At 43.5% G+C, this 20,672-nt stretch overlaps 2 protein-coding genes across 2 annotated transcripts; one reads left to right on the top strand and one right to left on the bottom strand.

Annotated features, from left to right (window-relative positions):
• Positions 1 to 8,594: 8,594 nt before the first annotated feature.
• On the bottom strand, positions 8,595 to 12,400 carry LOC100841865 (U3 small nucleolar ribonucleoprotein protein IMP4). Its single transcript, XM_003573433.3, has 8 exons — positions 12,077 to 12,400; positions 11,879 to 11,988; positions 11,739 to 11,789; positions 11,447 to 11,590; positions 11,265 to 11,354; positions 9,158 to 9,264; positions 8,934 to 9,018; positions 8,595 to 8,837 (listed from the first exon to the last, which is right to left on the bottom strand). The coding sequence occupies exons 1-8, from the start codon at positions 12,270 to 12,272 to the stop codon at positions 8,739 to 8,741; spliced, it is 882 nt and encodes a 293-aa protein (XP_003573481.1). The 5' UTR covers positions 12,273 to 12,400; the 3' UTR covers positions 8,595 to 8,738.
• Positions 12,401 to 13,499: 1,099 nt separating this feature from the next.
• Positions 13,500 to 17,498, top strand: LOC100842157 (vesicle-associated protein 1-3). The gene is made up of 7 exons (XM_003573434.4): positions 13,500 to 13,834; positions 14,450 to 14,520; positions 14,607 to 14,688; positions 14,806 to 14,921; positions 15,034 to 15,234; positions 16,157 to 16,234; positions 17,091 to 17,498. The coding sequence occupies exons 1-7, from the start codon at positions 13,771 to 13,773 to the stop codon at positions 17,199 to 17,201; spliced, it is 723 nt and encodes a 240-aa protein (XP_003573482.1). The 5' UTR covers positions 13,500 to 13,770; the 3' UTR covers positions 17,202 to 17,498.
• The last annotated feature ends 3,174 nt before the right edge of the window (positions 17,499 to 20,672 follow it).

Raw genomic sequence — 20,672 nt, 5'->3', positions numbered from 1 at the left:
AACCAGAAACTACAAGAAAAGAAACCATCAATTTAATTAATCCAATAAAAACCAGATAGTGCTCAAAGTACAGCAATGTGCTTTGTTACAAGCAATCAAGCATTTGAGTAGTCTGCTACAGATAAAAAATGGAGTCATGTTGAGCGACGTGCCCAATATTGGAAAAAACAAACAAGTTGAAAGAGAACTACTCCCTCCATCCCATAATTCTTATCGCTGTTTTAATACAAAATTGAACTAAAACAGCCACAAGAATTATGAAACGGAGGGAGTAGTATATAAATCTATGCCTCTCCATCTCTTCCGAATTAGAGAGGCAATGTGATGTGTGAGGAGGCTTTCATGCAATGCTAATTTTGTGTTAGCATCAAGAAGGTTGCTTCCACAGTTCCACATGTGGAGCTTGAGCTGATCAAACTAGGCAGCAGTGGGATAGGACGTGGTTCTTGTTTCGAGCCAACTTTGTAAATTTTGTTGCAGCAAGATGTTGGTGTTTGTGCAACGAGATGCTGCATACAGGTACTGGTCCACAGAGATACGATGCATGGCTTCTCAGTTTTGTTGCATAAGGCAAATGTTTTTACTTCATAGATGAAGGCATGTTGCATTAGCTTAAACAATTTGTTGCAATCAAAAATAAATATGCTGCCCACATCATCAACATTTGTTGCAAATTATTTAACTTTTGTTGGTCCATATTTTTTTGCGACTAATTATCCTCCCTTCTTGATTCTTGTTTCTCCCCTCTTCTCCCGAGTCTTGAGCTGATCTCTGCCAGACGGGACATCTCTCCCATTGTCAGGATACTACTCGGTTTCCTAAATGGGTTGAAATCAATATCGACCTCTGCTCAAGAAAACAGAGCCATCAAACACCAAAAGAGGAACTGTACCACATTCTCTCTCAAGGACAGGAACTGCATGTCAGGACCTGAAGAACATCGTGGGTGTCAATGTTGAGCATACCGGTTCGTCAGTTATCCAACGATCCAGGTTGACCCTGGCGACTTAAGTGAAGATGGACGGCTCAGACACCTTGTCAGGTTTACTACAGGCTTTACTGTATCTGTTTTACCATTTTCGTTTCTTTCAGTTAAAACTGTTGTTCTGTTCGGTTAAACTCTGAACTACCTCGCTGTAACTCTGTTCCAGCTCGGGATGTTTATAACCCGATGCTCTGGAGGAATGAAGGCAAGAAAGAGAAAACCTATCTAGTTGTCTATCTTAGTTAGCTCGTAGCTAGGGTTTCCTCGTTCCTCACCCAGCCGTCTCTCGGCTTTACCCCCAATTCTCCACCAAATTCGCTGAGTTCGTATCCTGGATCGAGCAAATCGAGCCCGGGTCTTGACAAAGGCATCAGAGCGCAGTCCAATCCTTGGATTTGCACAACAGTTGGCGTTGGCGGTGGTAGACGGCGGCGAAAGAGTGAGTAACGGTGGCGCGTGGCAGCGATAGACCGGCGGCGAAAGGAGGCGGTAGACTGTTGGAGACAGAGCCACGAACCATGCCTATCGGTACCAGATCCCACGATGGTGATGCCATGGATTACCGTGCCGAGATCTTGGAGATCCACGAGGAGCTTCATGATCTTCAGGGCCTCAGGGGAGAAATAGCAGAAATCAAGCAGATGCTCCTCTCTATGGGAAAAAGACCTGCAGTTGAAGATGTTGGACCTTCGACTGGCAACAGATCGTCTGGTAATCCTCTGCATATCCCTCATAGTGGTGAACATATCAATCTTGAGATTCATGATGTTGATCCAAACCCAAACCCCAATCCAAACCCCAACCCAAACCCACATCCCAACCCAGCCCCTAATCCACACCCACCCCCAACTCCCAGAGCTTCCCGCACTCCAAATCCTGAAGGAGAAAACAGACAACTTTTCAATCCTTACCAACCATCCCACCATACTGCCTACCAAATTCCATTGAACCAGCCACAGAACCATACCCAAACTTTGCTTCACCAACATACTCATATTCCTAAAACACAACACCCACACCACCACACCCAGATCCTAGAAACCAATTTCCATCCTTATCATCCACCAGGACCCCATTTTGGCCATTTCCAACAACCCATGGGCTATTTCTACATGAACCCTGGAGTGAATCTTTATGATCAACAAAGGCATATGTATCTGAATCACACACATACCCAACATGGATATGCTGAAGCTGTTCTGAAAGGTCCTCGATTAGAAATACCACTGTTTAATGGAGATGATTGCCTCAATTGGTTGAAATCCTATGAGAGATTCTTTGAAGCTACTGGGACACCTTTTGAACAGTGGGTAAACTTAGCATCAACACACTGTCAGGGAAGAGCTGCTACTTGGCTGGAAAATGTGGCATTCCCTGGCAAATGATGTCTTGGATGCAGTTATGTGATTTTCTTAAAAGGAGATTTTCTACTGAAAGTGCTCATGATGCAGTAGAAATGTTACAAATATGAAGCAAGGGACCATGACTATCAATGCATACATTGATAAGTTTGAAGAGTGTGTTCAGTTGGTCAGAAGAGATCACAATTACCTCAGGGAGAATTTTCTTATGAGCTGTTTCATTAGTGGTCTTCGAGATGAAATCAAGTATGATGTGATAGCACACAAACCAATGGGTATTTTGGATAGTTACTGGTTTAGCAGAGTGAAAGAGAAGGCAGCAGCAGCCAGAAAAGCCCTCCATTTTCAGAAGAAACAATACACTCAGCCTTATGTGCGGAACTACAAACAGCAAAATCCTGTTCCTAAAAATACCCAATCCCAACTGACCAATGGTCCTCAGAATACAATGCAAACAAAAATGGTGCCAGACCTGAAAGAGCTGAAAAGAAATGCTATTACTGCAAAGGTCCCTGGCATTATCAGCACAAATGTAAAGTGGGTAATGTGGTCCACATACTCCAGAAGGAAGAATTTGATGAACCTGAGTATGAAGCAATTGCTGACGCTACAGATCAAGCCCAAGCAGAACAGTTGGCCCAGGCAGAACAAACAAATGAAGTACCTGACCAAACTGAAACCCAGGAACAGGTATTCCAGATTTCTGCAGTGGCAGTCTCTGGCATACCAGGCCCTCACACAATCTCTTTGTTAACTTCCATTGGTTGCAAAAGAGCAGTGGCTCTAGTGGACAGTGGCAGCACTAACATTTTCATGGATCAATCCTATGCTATAAAAAGTGGTTGCAGAATGTACAATGTGCCTGCTAGGAAAGTTAATGTTGCTGGTGGAGGCCAATTGACTTCTGAAGCAGAAGTGGACCAGACTGCTTATCAGATTCAAGGAATTTCATTCTGTAATTCCTTCAAAGTGTTGGAACTGAAAAATTATGATATCATCTTAGGGGTGGATTGGTTATACAAGTTTAGTCATATTGGCATGGATTTTCCTAACAGGACTATGAATATCACTAAGGATGGAAAATCTATTCAGTTCACTGATCACCTTTTTTCAAGCAAGCAACATACTATCAGACCAACAAGATTACAAAAAAAGTTGAATAAATGCATACTGGGTTGCATGATCAAGGTTCAAGAAGTGGAAGATCATACACTTATCAAACAAAAGGACACCATTCATCCAGAAATAGAGCAAGTTCTTCACTCTTTTGCTGAAGTGTTCCAAGAACCTACTGGACTTCCACCAAAACGACCTTGTGATCATAGCATTCAGTTACAACCTAATGCTACCATCCCAAATTTAAGACCATACGGGGTGTCTCATTATCAAAAGGCAGCAATGGAAGAAATCATTCTCAAGATGCTGGATAATGAAGAAATAAGGCAGAGCATGAGCCCATATTCTTCACCAGCTGTCATGGTCAGAAAGAAAGATGGAGGCTGGAGATTGTGCACAGATTACAGAGAACTCAACAAGATCACTAACAAGAACAAATTCCCAATGCCTATCATTGATGACTTACTTGATGAACTTCATGGTGCAACTATCTTTTCAAACTTGATTTGAGATCTGGATATCATCAAATTAGGATGGTGGACCAGGACATTCCTAAAATTGCATTCAAAACTCACTTAGCCCATTATGAGTATTTGGTCATGCCATTTGGCCTAACTAGTGCTCCAGCTACTTTTCAAGCTCTTATGAATGACATCTTTGCTCCACATCTAAGGAAGTTTGTATTGGTATTTTTTGATGACATTCTCATCCATGACGGCGTATCCGGTGAAAACCTTCATTCGGTGCAAACCGTGCAAACTTCATGAAAACCATGTTTAAATGTTTTTAAAAAAATCTAAAAAACATCATAGTTGGGAGTGTGATGTTCTACAAACCTGCAAAATTTTAAGTTCAAAATCAAAAGCATTTGGGAGGAATTAAAAAGAGAAATTTACAATGAATAATGTCAAACACTGAAAAACTACTATTCATGCAGAATTTGTTTTTTTCGCTGCTATCAGACGCCATTGAGTTTGGACTTGAAATTTTACACGTATATAAAACATCACTTTTCTAACACGTGTAATTTTTTTGAAAAAATTTCGATGGAGTTTTCACAGTTTGCACCGTAGAGGTGGTTTTCACCGGATATTTCGCCCTCATCTATAGCACAGATATGGAAACTCACAAGGAACATCTACATGCTGTGCTGTCCATATTACACAACAATCAGTTATCTGTAAAGATGAGCAAATGTACTTTTGCAGCCCCTACTGTGGAATACTTGGGACATATTATATCAGGAGAAGGAGTAGCTACTAAATCAAGCAAGATTCAGGACATCCTCAAGTGGCCTGTGCCTGTTAATGTGTCCAAACTCAGGACTGACAGGTTACTACAGAAGGTTTGTTCAGGGCTATGGCAAGATCTGTAGACCACTCCATGATGTTTTGAAGAAAAACTCTTTTTCTTGGGGTCTTGATCAACAGGCAGCATTTGAACAGCTCAAACACATCATGACAAACTGTCTTGTTCTTACATTGCCTGACTTCACTAAACCATTCACAGTTGAAACTGATGCGTGTGGTATTGGTGTTGGAGGTGTTCTTATGCAACAGCAGAAACCAATTGCTTATTACAGCAAGGCTCTTGGTCCTAAAGCACTGGCACATCTGTGTATGAAAAGGAGGCCATTGCTATATTAGAGGCATTGAAGAAATGGAGACATTACTTGTTGGGAAATAAGGTCATAATCAAAACTGATCAACACAGCCTCAAGTATATGACCGGCCAGCGATTAACTGATGGTATTCAACACAAATTGCTGTTGAAGCTTCTAGAATTTGATTATACCATTGAATACAAAAAGGGTAAGGAAAACTTGGTGGCTGATGCTCTTTCTAGAAGAGATAGCACTGATTCTACTTCAATGCACACTCAAGCCATAGTCACTGTCAATCCTGACTGGATGCAAGATGTGCTAGCCAGTTATTCAGGCGACACTCTTCATGAACAACTCTTACTCAAAGCCATGGATACTACTATCATTAACAATGAATATACAGTTCATGCAGGCATTCTCAGATACAAAAGAAGAATTTATGTGGGTACTACTACTGATTTGAGACAAAAACTCATGGAAACTTACCATGCTTCTGCATTCGGGGGCCATTCTGGCAGGAGGGCAACATATCATCGTATCAAGAAGACATTTTACTGGCCTGGTCTCAAGGCTCAGATTGAACAAGTGGTGGCTGAATGCCCAGTCTGTCAGATCACAAAGGCAGAACATGTCCACTCTCCTGGTTTATTGGATCCACTAGAAATTCCTGAGACACCTTGGAGTCAAATTTCAATGGACTTTATTGAGGGCTTACCAAAATCTCAAGGGAAAGATGTCATTTTAGTGGTGGTGGACAGACTCACCAAATATGCTCACTTCCTTCCTTTGACTCACCCTTTCATTGTCCATCAGGTGGTCAAGTTGTTCACTGACAACATTCAGAAACTTCATGGGATACCTGATGCTATAGTCATAGATAGGGACATAATTTTTACTAGCAATTTGTTCAAGGAGATTTTTAAGAATTTGAACACCACATTGAAGTATAGCACTGCATATCATCCTCAATCTGATGGCCAAACAGAGAGAGTGAACCAATGCTTAGAAGGTTATCTCAGAAATATGATATTCATGCATCCTCAGATATGGATGGACCATCTGGCACTAGCTGAGTGGTGGTACAACACTACGTATCACACTGCACACAAAGTCACTCCATTTCAAGCTCTATATGGTTACCCCCCAACACAAATTGGTGAACTTAATCTTCCTGGTTCAGCTTCAAATGAAGTGAGAGCTGAAGGGACGCGTAGAGATAAACAAAAAACTTTTCCTACGCGAACTCCCAAGATCTAGCCGAGGTAGAAGGCCACGAGGATTACCACTAGACGCGCAATTGCGGATTATCGATGCGGCGCCTTGATGCAGTGCAGTCCCTCGATCCGATCCAGCCGATCCAATCCCGCGATCGTCGAAGTGCTGAACGTACAGCACCTCTGCCGGTATCCACACGTGCGAGGAGGAGCTCCGGCGGCGGACTGCTAGGTCCGGTGCGACGGTTGAACTGAATCGGGCTAGGGTTCTCAACGCATGAGAGTGGAAAAACCGTGTACCTTAGGCATCCCACGCCCCTGCTTATATACCGAGTGGAAGTGGGCTCCAAGCCTTGTGGCCCATCCACCCTGCGAGTCCAACTCGCATTGTCAGCCCAATTCCAGTTCGGGTCCAACCCGACTAAATACTTGCTCCCGCTCTTAAGTGTGTGACCCCGCAGGCTCATGGCAACTTGGACACGATTGGAGTCCGACTCACAATCGATCAATCGGTAGCGGCTCCTAGCAGAACGTGCCGACTCCCAAGTACCATCGAGTCATGACGACGTACCTTCCAATGTGACATACGTCTTAGTCCCTTTTGCCTCACGATATACCTTGTCGAACTATAGGCGATTAATCGTCATCCCTTTAATAGTTCAACTCTCTTCTCGATCTGTGATATACGATTCATCCGACTAACTCTTAGTCGATCGACCCGGTTAACAGTTAACCAAGTCGCGCATGGCCATGCTTTCCAAATCATATCACTCGAGAGGGCCCAGATAATATCTCTCCAGTCGGAGGGGCAAAATCCCATCTTGGTTATCCACATCACACAGCTTGATTCTCAGCCAACCCGAACTCTGCCTTTATAACTGCCCTGTTACGGAACAACGTTTGACAGAACCTAAGTTGGTGATCCACAACTCGGATTGTGCGATAACCTCAGGTCTAAGGATTACATTGATTGAGACATGCAAATGACGACCTACTCGTTGCATCTCAATATGGGTCAGTCCGACTCGCTAAACTCTTTAGCCGAGTCCATGTAAGCTGGAATGACATCACCATGCCCATGACAAGTGGAACCGAGTCATCAGCCAACTTTCACATTAGTCTAGGTTATGTGTCCAGCACAACCTCAATGACTAAGGACAATTTAGTATGAACAACATGAATACATAGTTCCACAATCAAATCACATATTCAATGATACATATCAGATGTTCAAACAAGGACAACTTAATAATATTTATGAATACATTGGGAATTACATCATACATGATTGCCTCTAGGGCATATTCCCAACAAGAGCTACTTTACAGCAAAGAGAGGATGCTAGAAAGTTGTTAAAGGAAGAACTTCACAAAGCAAGGAACATGATGAAACAATATGCTGCCAGATTGAGAACTGAAAGAACTTTTGAAATTGGCAAAATGGCATATTTGAAGATACAGCCATATCGGTAGAATGCTTTTGGTCTGAGAGGTTCTTTGAAGCTCAAATCTAAGTATTATGGGCCCTTTCGAGTACTTGCAAAGATTGGAAATCAAGTTTATAAGTTACAATTGGCAGAAGGCTCTGGTATACATGATGTGTTCCATGTCAGTCAACTCAAGAAGCAACTTGGCAGAAAAGCTGTAGCAATGCCTTACTTACCTCTGGTGGATGCTACTGGCAAAATCAAAACAGAACCACTGTTCTCCAACGGCGCATGATACCAAGGACAATGCTGCAGTTGTGCAATGGTTGGTACACTGGCAGAACCTAGCACCAGAAGAAGCAACATGGAAAGATGCTCGTTTCATCCAACGCACGTTTCCAACTTTTACACCTTGAGGACAAGTTGAATCTCAAGGGGAGCTATTGTCAGGACCTGAAGATCCTGAACTAAAGAACATCGTGGGTGTCAATGGCATACCGGTTCATCAGTTATCCAACGGTCCAGGTTGACCCTAGCGACTTAAGTGAAGATGGACGGCTCAGACGCCTTGTCAGGTTTACTACAGGCTTTACTGTATCTGTTTTACCATTTTCGTTTCTTTCAGTTAAAACTGTTGTTCTGTTCGGTTAAACTCTGAACTACCTCGCTGTAACTCTGTTCCAGCTCGGGATGTTTATAACCCGATGCTCTGGAGGAATGAAGGCAAGAAAGAGAAAACCTATCTAGTTGTCTATCTTAGTTAGCTCGTAGCTAGGGTTTCCTCGTTCCTCACCCAGCCATCTCTTGGCTTTACCCCCAATTCTCCACCAAATTCACCGAGTTTGTATCCTGGATCGAGCAAATCGAGCTCAGGTCTTGACACCGCATCAAAACAGCCCAACGAGGGTAGAAACCCTTCAAACTTGAAAAAGATTTGAGGATGAATCAAAAACATCATCAGGCTATAATGTTACACATTACAGTGGGCAAGGCCGAAACAGAAATCAAAATTGCTGTGCAAGTCAAAATCAAATCAAGCCCCAAGAGACTTCTGCTTCTTGGCGGTATTGATGTACGGCCGTAGCACAAACTCGTTCTGAGCTTCACTTTGGTCCACAGTCCCTCTTTTGATCTGTGCCAAACAAAAGAAATAAATTGATATGATAGTCAGCGGCCAATGAAAAGCTTCAAACAGTATAACAATGGCCAGATGGAATCCTTTGCTCACCTGGTACAGCCGCAACTCAAAACGGGGCCCAACCTCCTTCAGGTCGATGGATTTGGGGCCACCATGTTTTTCGTAGATGTGATGCCTACCACAACCAGGCAAAATAAAGGTTCAATGGGAAAAAAAATCAGCTAGCTGCTTAGTGTATCTAGTATGAACCTGTGGAAGAAACTGCCAACAACAAATACCTCTATAATAAGGATGATAAAATGAGTAAGATGTACCTGAAAGAGATGTAGTCATCTCTATTCGCAAAAGTGATTAGTCGCTTTGAGTCTGGCTTGGGCACAGGAAAGAGATGCTTCATTATATTAGCAGTCCTTTCACCAGTCTGCAAGGATTAAAGCTAATCAGACAGAGACAACTAGCTGCCCAAGAAAGCACAAACAGAAAGACAGCAAAGAAAACTGTGTGATACAGAAATATAAGCTTTTTTTTACAATAACCAAGTATTGCATCAAACAAACAGAGTACAATTAATACAAATACACGCGGAAACTGCTAGACCAACCAAGAGAAGACAAGAGTCCGAGAAGCAATGCAGAAAAAACTCCAAGAAAGTAAAAAAAAGAAGACAAACAAGACAAGGAGCAAAACCCCAAGGTAGATCAATCCAATAATGCAATTAACTAAGCTAAATATCTATAGGACAAGGCAGGGAAAACAATTGTCTGACAGAATCAGGTCTCAAACCAAATACCAAAGTGTGTAACTCCTAAACGCAAGCCCAATAAGCAAGTGCAGAAGCTCAGTTCAATAGTTTTGAATGGTTTGAGTTTGTCTTCATATTAGTAAGAACATCTCTATCTCAGGTTAACGAGAAAAACATCACCGCAGACTCCAAACATCGCAACAAATGTAATAGCAAGGAACAAAAACTAAGGAATTTCGAACCCACATCCACACCTTCAGAAATAAATAGATAAAGCAATATCGCAAATAAAACTGAAGGTTCTGAGTCTAGTTTTTTTAATGGAATGGAGTATCTTTCATAAGAGTACCAAAGTGGCACACGTGCTGAGATGCAAGGCACCAAAACAATAGAAGGAAAATATTATTGGAAAAAATTGTACATCATCCTGTTACATCCTAGCATAATGACAAAGCTGCTCAGATACATAGTTTTGAATGGATATATATTATCCTCATAGGTATCAGGTTAACGAGAAGACCATCACTGCAGCCAGCCATCCAACATAAGAAGCAAATTACCAATTCTTTTAGGTGAAACAAGTAAACGTCTGTAATGAACATTACTGAACAATATAGGCCAATTATTACCTAGCTGCTCAGTTAAATAGTTTTGAATGGATAATATTATCCTCATAGTAGGTCTCAGGTTAACGAGAAGTCCATCATTGCAGCCAGCCAGCCAGCCAGCAGAACCAAGGAGAGAATATTGTCTGAGAAAACACAAGCAAAGTCCTAACTGTAGTGTGAAAAAATCTCATGAACAAAGGTCAACTAATACCAAAGCTGCTCAGTTAAATAGTTTTGAATGGATATTAATCCTCATAGTAGGTCTCAGGTTAACGAGAAGTCCATCATTGCAGCCATCTACTAAACCCACAAGCACTGTTTAGAGAAAGATAAGCAAACTACTAATTGCATGGTGAAAAATTCTTAACAAAAAAGGTTAACTAATGGCAAAGCTGCTCAGTTAGATATTTTGAATGATTAAGTTATCCTCATAGTAGGCCTCGGGTTAACGAGAAAACCATCATTGCAGCCAACAAAGATCAGAAGCAGACTACTATTTGTGGTCTGAGCTGCATAGACCACAATAATAGAAAAAAATGCATGCAAGGATGCAACCACAACAAATATGCAATTACAACAGCAACTACAGAAGAATCAGTGGAACTGGAGGTGCTCAGATTCTGATGAATAATCATGAATCATGATTCAGCTATTCACATAACAAATTGTTATGCCAGTACCCAGGAGTATATATGCATGTATGAGTACCCTGTGTAAGAGTGATATCACCCCCACAGGAACCAGAGAGAGAGAGAGAGAGAGAGAGAGAGAGTTAATCAGATAAGAAGTCATCACAGCAGCCTCCAGTTCCTGTTTGTGTGCACACAAGTGTGAATGAACTTATTTTTACATGGAAGGTTTTGGGGACTCTGATCAACAAATAGAAAAACCATTGTTGCAGCCCTCACTTTAGTATGTTCATCCAAACTCTTTTTAAAGGGATTCCATGTTCTGAAATGCTAACACATATCTACTTTCCAGGCACAAGGATAACTGTTTTCTGTGTGCACGAAATGAACATGGACAGATGCATTAGAACAAAGGGACCCAAAAGTTTCACGTATGGAATACCTTGGTTGTGAAGTTGTCCAGTATCAAATGAGGATAAGCTTCTGACATTTTGCCCATGGCCTTCCTGTCCTTGATATCATGTCGTGTCACCTGCCCAAGAATGTAACCTCAAGTTACCACCAAGCATGGCCTCATAAATTGTACACCCCCCAATATCAACCAAAACAAACAAGCATACTTACCACATTGAGTAACCCGAAGTATGCAGTTGGACCTAACGGCAGATGACAAACAATCAAACCATCAGGCTGCCCGCGATGCTCGTGCACCAAAATAAGATCAGTGATCTCATGCGAGCGGCAGGATTCGACGATCTCTGATATGACCTGCCAGTAAGAACAGGTTGGATCAATAAGATCCACAGTGGCTATCATAACAAATTTCATTTTGTCCACGTTTTAATCGTCCAAAACATTTGTAAGTGTCCATCTGATAACCGAAGTAAACACGATCCAGAAGGATTTCTCATTATACCTGACCACCACGGTTCATCCTCTGCGAGTTTGGGAACACAACTTTCAGCTCCTAGCAAACGAACAAGATAGAGCAGTCAGCATTCACGCTTTTGACCTCGTGGAAACATCTTCGAAGTCGCAGCATAAACAACAACACACCTTCACAAACTGGGTCAATGGAGCGCTCGGGTTGCGCGAAGTGGTCAGGAGGATCTTGGGCTCACGGAGCGCGGCGCCAGCGTACTCGTCGTCGATGATGCTCCTCGGAACTGCCACCGATGAACCAACCATTATGAGAGGAACAACAACAAAAATAAAAGAACATGAAATGGGAAGGGAAGGGGATCGGAGGGAAACCTGCCCGGTCCTGGTCGTCGAGGTCGATCTCGCGGCGGAGTGCGAGCTCCTCGTTGCGGAGCTCGGTGGGGATGGGCTTGCCCTCCTCGAGCGCCTCCCGGACGCGGCGCTTCTTCTCGTAGTGCAGCCGCTCCTTCCCCTCCAGGCTCTTCCGGTACAGGTACTCCCGCCGGAGCCGCGTGTTCCGCCGCAGCATCTCGCCTCACCTCGTAGAGAGCCCGTCAAAACCCTCGAAGCTTGAAGGCCATATAAACCCTAGCTAGCGGCTCCGAAGTTTGGCGGCGCGGGGCGAGCTCTGGACACGGGAGTGCTGGGAGGAGAAGAGAACGGGGTTTGTTTTAATAGCAACGGGTGTGGGCCTATATGTGCCTTCCCGACCGGGCTCCTCCTGGTGGGCTGAGATCGGAAGCACGGTTCGTGGGCCGAATGTGAGACTGGCGCAATTGAGCTCTTCGTGTCAACGAGTTTTCGTTTTAAATTTTGAACATTTGCAGTGACACAAAATCTAACAAGGAACTATGATAATGATAATACCAACGACACAAAAGGTGTGGTTCAAATGGTCGTAAAACACATGAGTTCATTTCATGTTAGATAATCAATACGGACTACCATGCAAAAAGTCAACCAAGAAACAACATCAAGAGAACAAAAAAGAAGTTTCTCCTTTTTTTGTCTTATTTCTCAATAAAGTTTTCATTTTCCTCAAGAAACAACATCAACATAAAGTTTTCACTTATATTTAGTTTTAACTTAAAACTTGAACTAACATGCGGTATTTAATTCGTCAATATTGTGAAAAAAAATCATGATAATTTGGACTGCATTTTTTTTTACATTCGTATCATGTCATCATTTGAAACTTTGTATCTATATGGCATAGTTAGAGTGTCCTTTTCCCCTCTTTACAAAAGATTGTCCAAAATCCTACCTGAAATCATCAACCACAGGGAAAAAGTCATGATTTCAGAGGGTACTTTAGCTTCCACAATTGCCATGAAAGGGTCCTTGCCTGGATATCATTGTACATAGACCTAACAGTAAAGCCTTCCCACAATTGCCCCTAAAATCTATAAAGAGATTCTCCCAAAGTGTGCCCGGAGCTAAATAAAACGATTTAAAAAAGATGAGTAACAGATCGAGTAGTACAGCAAGATCCAAAAATTCCAAATGGTAAATGATGAATGGATGTAATAAAGCGGCAGGTCATTTTTAGCAAACTGCCAGCTGCGCACACGCCCTATATTAAAGCGCCACGTCACGCTCACGCGCGCCCACAACTCAGCTGAAATACCAACTTTACCCTCCCCACGCACCCACAAACGCTATTCTCTTCTAGCTACAGCCCTGAGGGCATTACAGTCATTTACTCTCAACGAGCACCAGTTCGTCCGTCCGGTCAATAAACCATAATTCCATTTTTTTTTTATTACTACAACCATTTCCCCGTGGAGAACTGTTTTACGCCCGAGACAGCAGGAGGACAAAGAGAGGAGGGAACGAGGGCGACCAATAAATTCCTCTTCTTTTCCCCCACATTTTCCCTGCCCCTGGGATCTCTCTCGCCTCCGATCGATTAGCGGGCGCCCCCTTGTTCCTGGCTTCCCCGATCGATTCTGCGGGGAGCCAGAAATAATTTTTGTTCCCCTTCTCGCCGCGCCGCGTTCCTGATTCGTTTGCGAGGAGGAGCCACCATGAGCGCCGGAGCCGGAACCGGGACGTTCCTCGAGATCCAGCCCTCGGAGCTCGCATTCCCCTGTAAGTTTGTCCTCCCCAGATCTCGCATCCGGATCGAATTGCTAGGATTCGCGTTACGGAAGAAATTCTTGCCGCGGCTGTTCCTTCAGGTGGATCTTGGTCAAAGCTGGGATCTTGGGATGGCGACGGCGCCGTTTAGTCCCTGCCGGTTGATTCGCGAGTCTGATCAGCTTGATTTGTGTGCCGCGCCGTAGATTCCAGCTTAGGATCGTTGACGGATGCGTGTTCCTCACACGCTATACGCGTAGCGCGAGGTTGTTGTGTTCATTGGTCCACATGGTATGTGAGATTGTGCGGAGCGCATGCTTCCAATGTGCATTGTCGTGTAGAATCACCATTACGGTAATCATTTGGCCTTGCAAGAACCCAGGATCTCGTGTACAAATACGTGTCTGTTTTCTAGTTGCATTGATCTGGTATTTTGCGAGTTGCTTGAAATGAAATGTGCCTGTCAATTTACATGGCGTTTAGGATTGATCCTGTCTGATCATGGTTCTGTTTGTTCAGCTTGGCTGGCTTTAATGTTTGTGTTGGTTAGCTATCTTTGCATCGGATATATAGATGCACTGTCTTTGTTGATCAAAATGTGCCTGAACTTCTGCTTTGTACATGCAGTTGAATTATTGAAGCAGAGCTCATGCTCTATGCAACTCACCAATAAGACTGACCATTATGTAGCATTCAAGGTAATCCATTGTAAATGACCATCATGCTTTTCTAGCTGTTCATTTATGCTCTTCTGACAGATGCGAAATTGTTCCATGGCTCGCAGGTCAAAACAACAAACCCGAAGCAGTATTGTGTGCGCCCTAATATTGGCGTTGTATTACCTGGATCGACTTGTGATGTCACGGGTACCTGCCAATCCATTACATAGGGAAAGAACAGCTTAATGCATGACAAATCTGCTTAACTTGCTCAGTTTTCGAGTTACAAGTATTCTTAACAATTGACATTTTATCTGATGTTAGTGACAATGCAAGCACCGGCTATGGCACCTCCTGACCTGCAGTGCAAGGACAAGTTCCTAGTTCAAAGTGTTGCGGCTGAGAATGGTGCAGCAACTCAGGATATTACTGCAGCAATGGTAGCCACTCTGATTCTCTCCATTTTTGTTTTTGTCTTCTGTCAGTTTTCTGCTTTTATTCTTTTCTATCGCATTGCCCATATCTTTCGTTTATGCGGTTTCACGATTGCAGTTCAATAAGGAGCCAGGGAAGGTTATTGATGAATGCAAGCTGCGTGTACTTTATGTGCTAACAACTGCACCTGGCTCGAACCCAGAAGAATCTGAACTAGGGAGTTCTTCTCGGTCATTTACACAAGAAAATGGGACCCCTAATTCCACATTGCTACCATCTAGATCATTTGGTGAGACAGGAAAGGAGAAGTCCTCAGAGGTACCCTTTATCTCTTTATCTAACCTTCATGATTACGTCTCTATTTGATACAACCACTGCCCTGGAGAATTTGCATGAACAACTGGTTGATTGCATATTAATAAGAATTTTAGTATATGCCCTTACTTAGATCTTACCTAACCGTGTTAAGAAATTTTTGGATGAAACCATAGATAATGCTGATCCACACATTCCTCTGGAAGCATATGCTAGCTTGCAATCTGCAAGTGATTGTGAATCCTGCCTGCTGTGTAGCACGACCGGTTCAGTGACATCTGTTTGTGAAATAAAAAAGCTTTTGTACCCACAGCAACTAAGCACCACCCTTCACCTGGTGGGAGGCTTGGTCTGAACTCTGAAGTATTCCATCTATGATGTGCTATCTTCTTGGATATGGTTTGCAATCCCATATGTTTGTATCACATTCCACTTGGGAAGCTAAAAAAAATATTCATCATTACTACCGATCCCCATAATTTTGAAAAAAAGGAGGCATGGCAAGCAGCATATGATGCATTCTGTAATCTGTATTACTCCCTCCGTTCCATGTTAGTTGGCCCAGATTTAGTACAAGTTGTACTAAATCCGCGCCAATTAATATGGAACGGAGGGAGCATAAATTTAGTGCCCTGTTTTTCATGAATTACCTGTTTCTTGCAAACTTTTCTACTGCTTAGAGCCTTAGACTGTATCTGATGAATTGTAGTACATACAAGAACAGAACCATGTGATCTTGATTGTATTGCCTGCTTTATGTTGTATTGTCTGAAAATTCTCTGACAACCAAAGGCCAAATTACACGATGTAAATGAGTTTCGCTGTATTTTGGGTGTATCATTTTTATTTACTAGTTTTTATCTCAAAATGACTCTGAAGATATGTTTTGATAAGATGCGCTAATGTCGGTAATTGTTCATTCTAGGCAACAACCATGATCTCCAAGCTAACTGAGGAGAAAATGTCTGCTATTCAGCAAAACCAGAAGTTGCGACAAGAGCTGGTAATTCCTTTCACAACTGTGGCTTAATGTTGTATTCTGGGGCATAATCCTTGTTTTCCTTTTCTTTGTTTCGCTGTTTAGGCTAGTTTTTTTTTGGCGGGTACGCTGTTTAGGCTAGTTATTCATGTAATGTTCGACAATGAAATACATGTTCCTCGTTTGACTTTCTACATGTGGGTTGCTTACTTGTCCCAACAAACAGAACATTGCTACCACCATTGGTGTCTATTACGAGCCATGTAGATGCCTCTGTTTAGAGCATTAGTCAGATTGTCAATTGAAGGAATCAAGAGTTGCAAACTCATAATAGTATACACTTACAGTTAAAGGCAGTGTTCATTGGCCTAATATGAATATACGAGCCATGTAAATGCCTCTGTTTAGAGCATTAGTCAGATTCTCAATTGAAGGAATCAAGAGGTGAGTGCTCATAATAGTATACACTTACAGTTAAAGACAGTGTTCATTGGCCTAATAGGAATATATGAGCCATGTAAATTAGCTGTTTCTTTCTTCATGTAAGTGGTCTAGATTTAAAAGTAATGGATGGAGGACTTATCTATGGACTTCAAATTTGCAGTGCATATTTTGGAGGATACAAATAGTAGTATAAAAGACGTAATGGGTATCTGGCAAGTACAACATATATACGAAAAGTACTCCCACTGATAAATTCAGATTTTCATTTGCGGGGTTTTCTTGTTAGAAACATCATTTTCATCGATAAATTCAAAACTTACCGCATCTTTGCATGATGATGCACAATTGCATATATCTGTAGCCTGCATGCTTCTATGAATTTGAAAACCGTTTATCGCGTCATGTCACATAATCTCGACGTCTGTTTTAATTTCAGGATCTTCTACGGAAAGAGAGCAGCAAGAGCAACGGCGGTTTCTCGCTCACCTTCATGATCGTCGTGGGCCTTCTCGGCATCGTGGTCGGCTTCATCCTCAAGAAGACATAGAAGAGGTAGTCCCCCCCTACAAAGTTATACCTCGCAGGAAAAGGATACCCGCGTATGGGTATCCCCCCTTCTCATCCCTTGTGTTTTCCCCCTCCTAAAAGGAGTGCCTGTTCTAACTTGTAACAGCAGCCCGTCTAGAAGGTTTGGTTTGGGTGTGTGTGTGTACATTACATGGTGGTTTATTGCGATTTTTAATTTTATTTTTACATCGAGTAGACTCGGTTTTAATTCTTAACAGCCGCAACTTACGTCACATGCACCATAACCTTTATTCATTCTGATCTTCCTTCGTCTCCAGTTTCTTTGTTTGTCGGAATTTTCTTTGCTGATTCTGTCGGGTGCGTCGGCATATCTTTGGGGTTCATGAACCCCTTGATTTCCTCTGCAGTCCATGCATCCTGAAGTTGTAAATGTCTGACGATGTGTGTTGAAATTAGATCATTCATTCAGTCAGCAAAGATAGATATATTTAAAGTCAGGGTGATGAGTATAAGCAATGATGAGTACAACATGGTTCTGGTTTCTGCTCCGGCTGTGGGCTGGGCCGTCCGCTTGTACGACATGAGAGGATAAAAAATCTTCTTCAGGTAGGGAAGACCCAGACGAGTTCTTCCGGACGGCCAGGGGGCTTGAGCAGCAGCCATGCCGCCGGCGATGAACCCTAGGAGCAGGCAGGCGCACCTCGCCGCGATAAGCCTGACCGGAGAGCATGGCACGCCGGCTCGGTCCACCGCCGTAGCCTCGTTGTCTGTCTCAGCCGCCATAGTCTTCCCGGCGGCAGAAGCTGCCATGGCCGGCCTCTCCCTCTCCGTGGTCACCGTCGACATCATCCCGTCTTCTTCCTTGCTGCCTTGGCACCGGCATTGCTCGTTCCACGCCGCCGATTCTGTCACGCTTGATCCGCAGTCATGCTCGCCGTCGCTCCTGTACATGTTGCCGCCGTGGTCTCGGTCGCCGTCTTTCATACTTGGTAAAGTACTCGCGTCCAGTTTTTGCCGTCCGTCCAGACGCGCGTCCCCGCGGCTCTGCACCATCGGATCAAGATCCCGTGATCCGCGGAATCATGGCCTGATCCTTTGGGATGATGTCAACCGACACGGGCCGCTAGGATTTGGACCAGAAAGTGCAGTACAGTAGCATCGCAAGTTCACGGACGAGGGATCGCTGCGCGTCACGCAGGCCGGCCCGCTCAGTTCGTGCCTTCTATTCCCTCAAAAAAAAAAATCGTGCCTTCTATTATCGCTGGAGATTTCTCCGGAAAAGGTCAAAAAAATTCTCAGGAAAGTGAAGCTGGTTGCCAGGAAGCTTCGCTCCAGATTTCTGGTGGCCAATCCTACACCACCTGGATGCACGGATCATTCCCGGCTCAGTTCAGTTTCCTCGCGTCAAGCTTCCATTTTCTTTTGTGTTCCCGTGATGCTCCTGCACGTTCATTTATTCATGGTCCACGTTCTATGCACCGTTTCTGCTGTAAAATGTTTTTACAAGGCGTGGATGAATCAATCCTGGTTGGCTCCACGTAATGGTGCAAGTGGGATATCGCATATGTTTCTTTACTATTTCTTAATTCCCAGTCACGTCGGTCCATCGTACGTCAAACTCGAGCAAATTATCATCGATGCCACCGCGTCCTCGCCTCACTTCCCTGCCCCAGAAGAAAAAAAAACTTCACCCAATCCAAACCCCTCCTTCCCCCCGTGCCGCCCTCCCATCTCACCCGCAACCGCCGCCATCCCCATCTCCGTCCATCCCGGCCAACGGCGGGTGTCCTCCCCCATCAACCCTCGTCACACCGCCCTCCCATCTTCCCCGCAACCGCCGCCATCCCCATCTCCCCCAGATCCGCCGCCGCCTGTACGGCTGTACCGCTCGTACCACGAGCCTCGTCGCCGGCATCCTCGCCGGTCTTCTCCTCGCGCCGCCCTGCTTCCCACCTTCCCGGATCCAGGAGCTCGTCGTCGGCATCCTCACCCTCCCCTCCGTCCACCTCCTCCTCCTCCCCGATCTCCCCCAGGTCCGCCTCCCCTAGATTTGCTGCCCCCTCCCTGCATCCCTCCGGTTGCGGCCGGTTCTGTAGACGAGGTCGCCACCCTGCTGTCTAGGAGAGCGCCGCCGATCCGATCAGAGCTCGAGCATTGGTTCTCTCTATTTTTGCCATTGTCTCCATGTGTTTTTGCCACTGTTTTGGTCATTTTTCTACTTCGTATGTAAAAATGAGATGATGAAGGATTCCAGTGTTTATTGTTTGCTTCGTAAAAATTATATGGTGAATTTTGTTCATGCTATCTATCTGCAAACAATGTGCATTTTTGTTTCCTTAAAGTGTACACAGTGTTTATATATGATATTGTTGATCCTATTACCAATCTGATATTTGGCTCTGTTATAGACCCATCATATGCTGGTCAAGTAAGTTAACAAGGCATTTGGTCAAGTAAGTTGACTTCTCATATGTGATCTCATCTTCTGACTGTACAGCCTGAAATTCTAATACAGCGGCATCCATGCAGGGAAGATGGATATGTGAAATCAGTGGCCGAGTTAATTGAGAAGGAGATATCATTTTTTACAAATTCCGAAGAGGTTTGTGCATTCCTTTCTCCCTCCTTTTGTTTTGCTTTTACTATTTTCTGTTTATCAAATGACTTTCTATTCGATTTTTGGTAAAGTAGAAGGTAATAGCTGTTACAGATGTAACATGATCTTAGTGTTAGGCATCCTGTGGCATATCTCTTTTCAAAAAAAATTGCAATCTGGCAACTTTGGGAAATCATTTATTCATTACGGTTTTATTGGATTTTGCAAAATCTGTGCTACCTGTGTGTGTACATTCATCTGGCTTGAAGGTTCAGGTTATTAGGTTTCCTATCAGGCGTTCCTATCAGGCGTCCAGCCACAAGACTTAGCATTGTCTTTCCATTTGAAATTTCTACATGACTTAAGAAACCTTGCATGATATACTACTTTCTGCGTGTGTTGTAGATGGGAGAATTGACTCTTTTTAAGAGAAATGGTTCCAGTTTTGCCTTTACTCAGTACAATAATCATGGCACAAGACTTATTTATATGGCAGACAATATGCATCTACTTCCATCTTGAATATGAAAAAGATAATGTTGTTCTGGTGATACCTCAATACCTCAAAAGAACACGCGCCATCAAGTGTGAAATTCTCTGGAGCTTGCTTCAAGGTTTCATGTGATATTCAACGATGCATATTTGCACCGGATGCATCAAGCTCTTGTGCCTTAGCTTATTTTACAGTCTTTTTTCCTGAAAAGCAAATCTCTTGTGTTGATACACCAAGCCAGTAAATATTTTGTGCGTTTTCTGGCAGCAGATAGCGCTCATCCAACTCAAGTGAGAAGGATTGTCTTATATGCCTAGAGATAACATTGTATTTTCTCCAAGACTATGATGGTTTGTTCCAGCTGCAGGGTTGAAGTATTCTTGATCACTGACATGGTCTGC

Source organism: Brachypodium distachyon, chromosome 3 (genome assembly GCF_000005505.3).
Source record: "Brachypodium distachyon strain Bd21 chromosome 3, Brachypodium_distachyon_v3.0, whole genome shotgun sequence".
NCBI lineage: Eukaryota > Viridiplantae > Streptophyta > Magnoliopsida > Poales > Poaceae > Brachypodium > Brachypodium distachyon.
The sequence above is the reverse complement of the archived record's forward strand: the minus strand, read 5'-3'. Positions and strand labels throughout refer to the sequence as shown.

Excerpts from the sequence above, each read along its gene's own strand:
- LOC100841865 (XM_003573433.3), bottom strand. The coding sequence starts at position 12,272 with ATGCTGCGGCGGAACACGCGGCTCCGGCGGGAGTACCTGTACCGGAAG. Across the intron at positions 11,591-11,738 it reads GGATGAACCGTGGTGGTCAG|GTCATATCAGAGATCGTCGA; the intron begins GTATAATGAGAA and ends TCTTACTGGCAG. Across the intron at positions 9,019-9,157 it reads GATGACTACATCTCTTTCAG|GCATCACATCTACGAAAAAC; the intron begins GTACATCTTACT and ends TGGTTGTGGTAG.
- LOC100842157 (XM_003573434.4), top strand. The coding sequence starts at position 13,771 with ATGAGCGCCGGAGCCGGAACCGGGACGTTCCTCGAGATCCAGCCCTCG. Across the intron at positions 15,235-16,156 it reads GAAAGGAGAAGTCCTCAGAG|GCAACAACCATGATCTCCAA; the intron begins GTACCCTTTATC and ends TGTTCATTCTAG. Across the intron at positions 16,235-17,090 it reads AGAAGTTGCGACAAGAGCTG|GATCTTCTACGGAAAGAGAG; the intron begins GTAATTCCTTTC and ends TTTTAATTTCAG.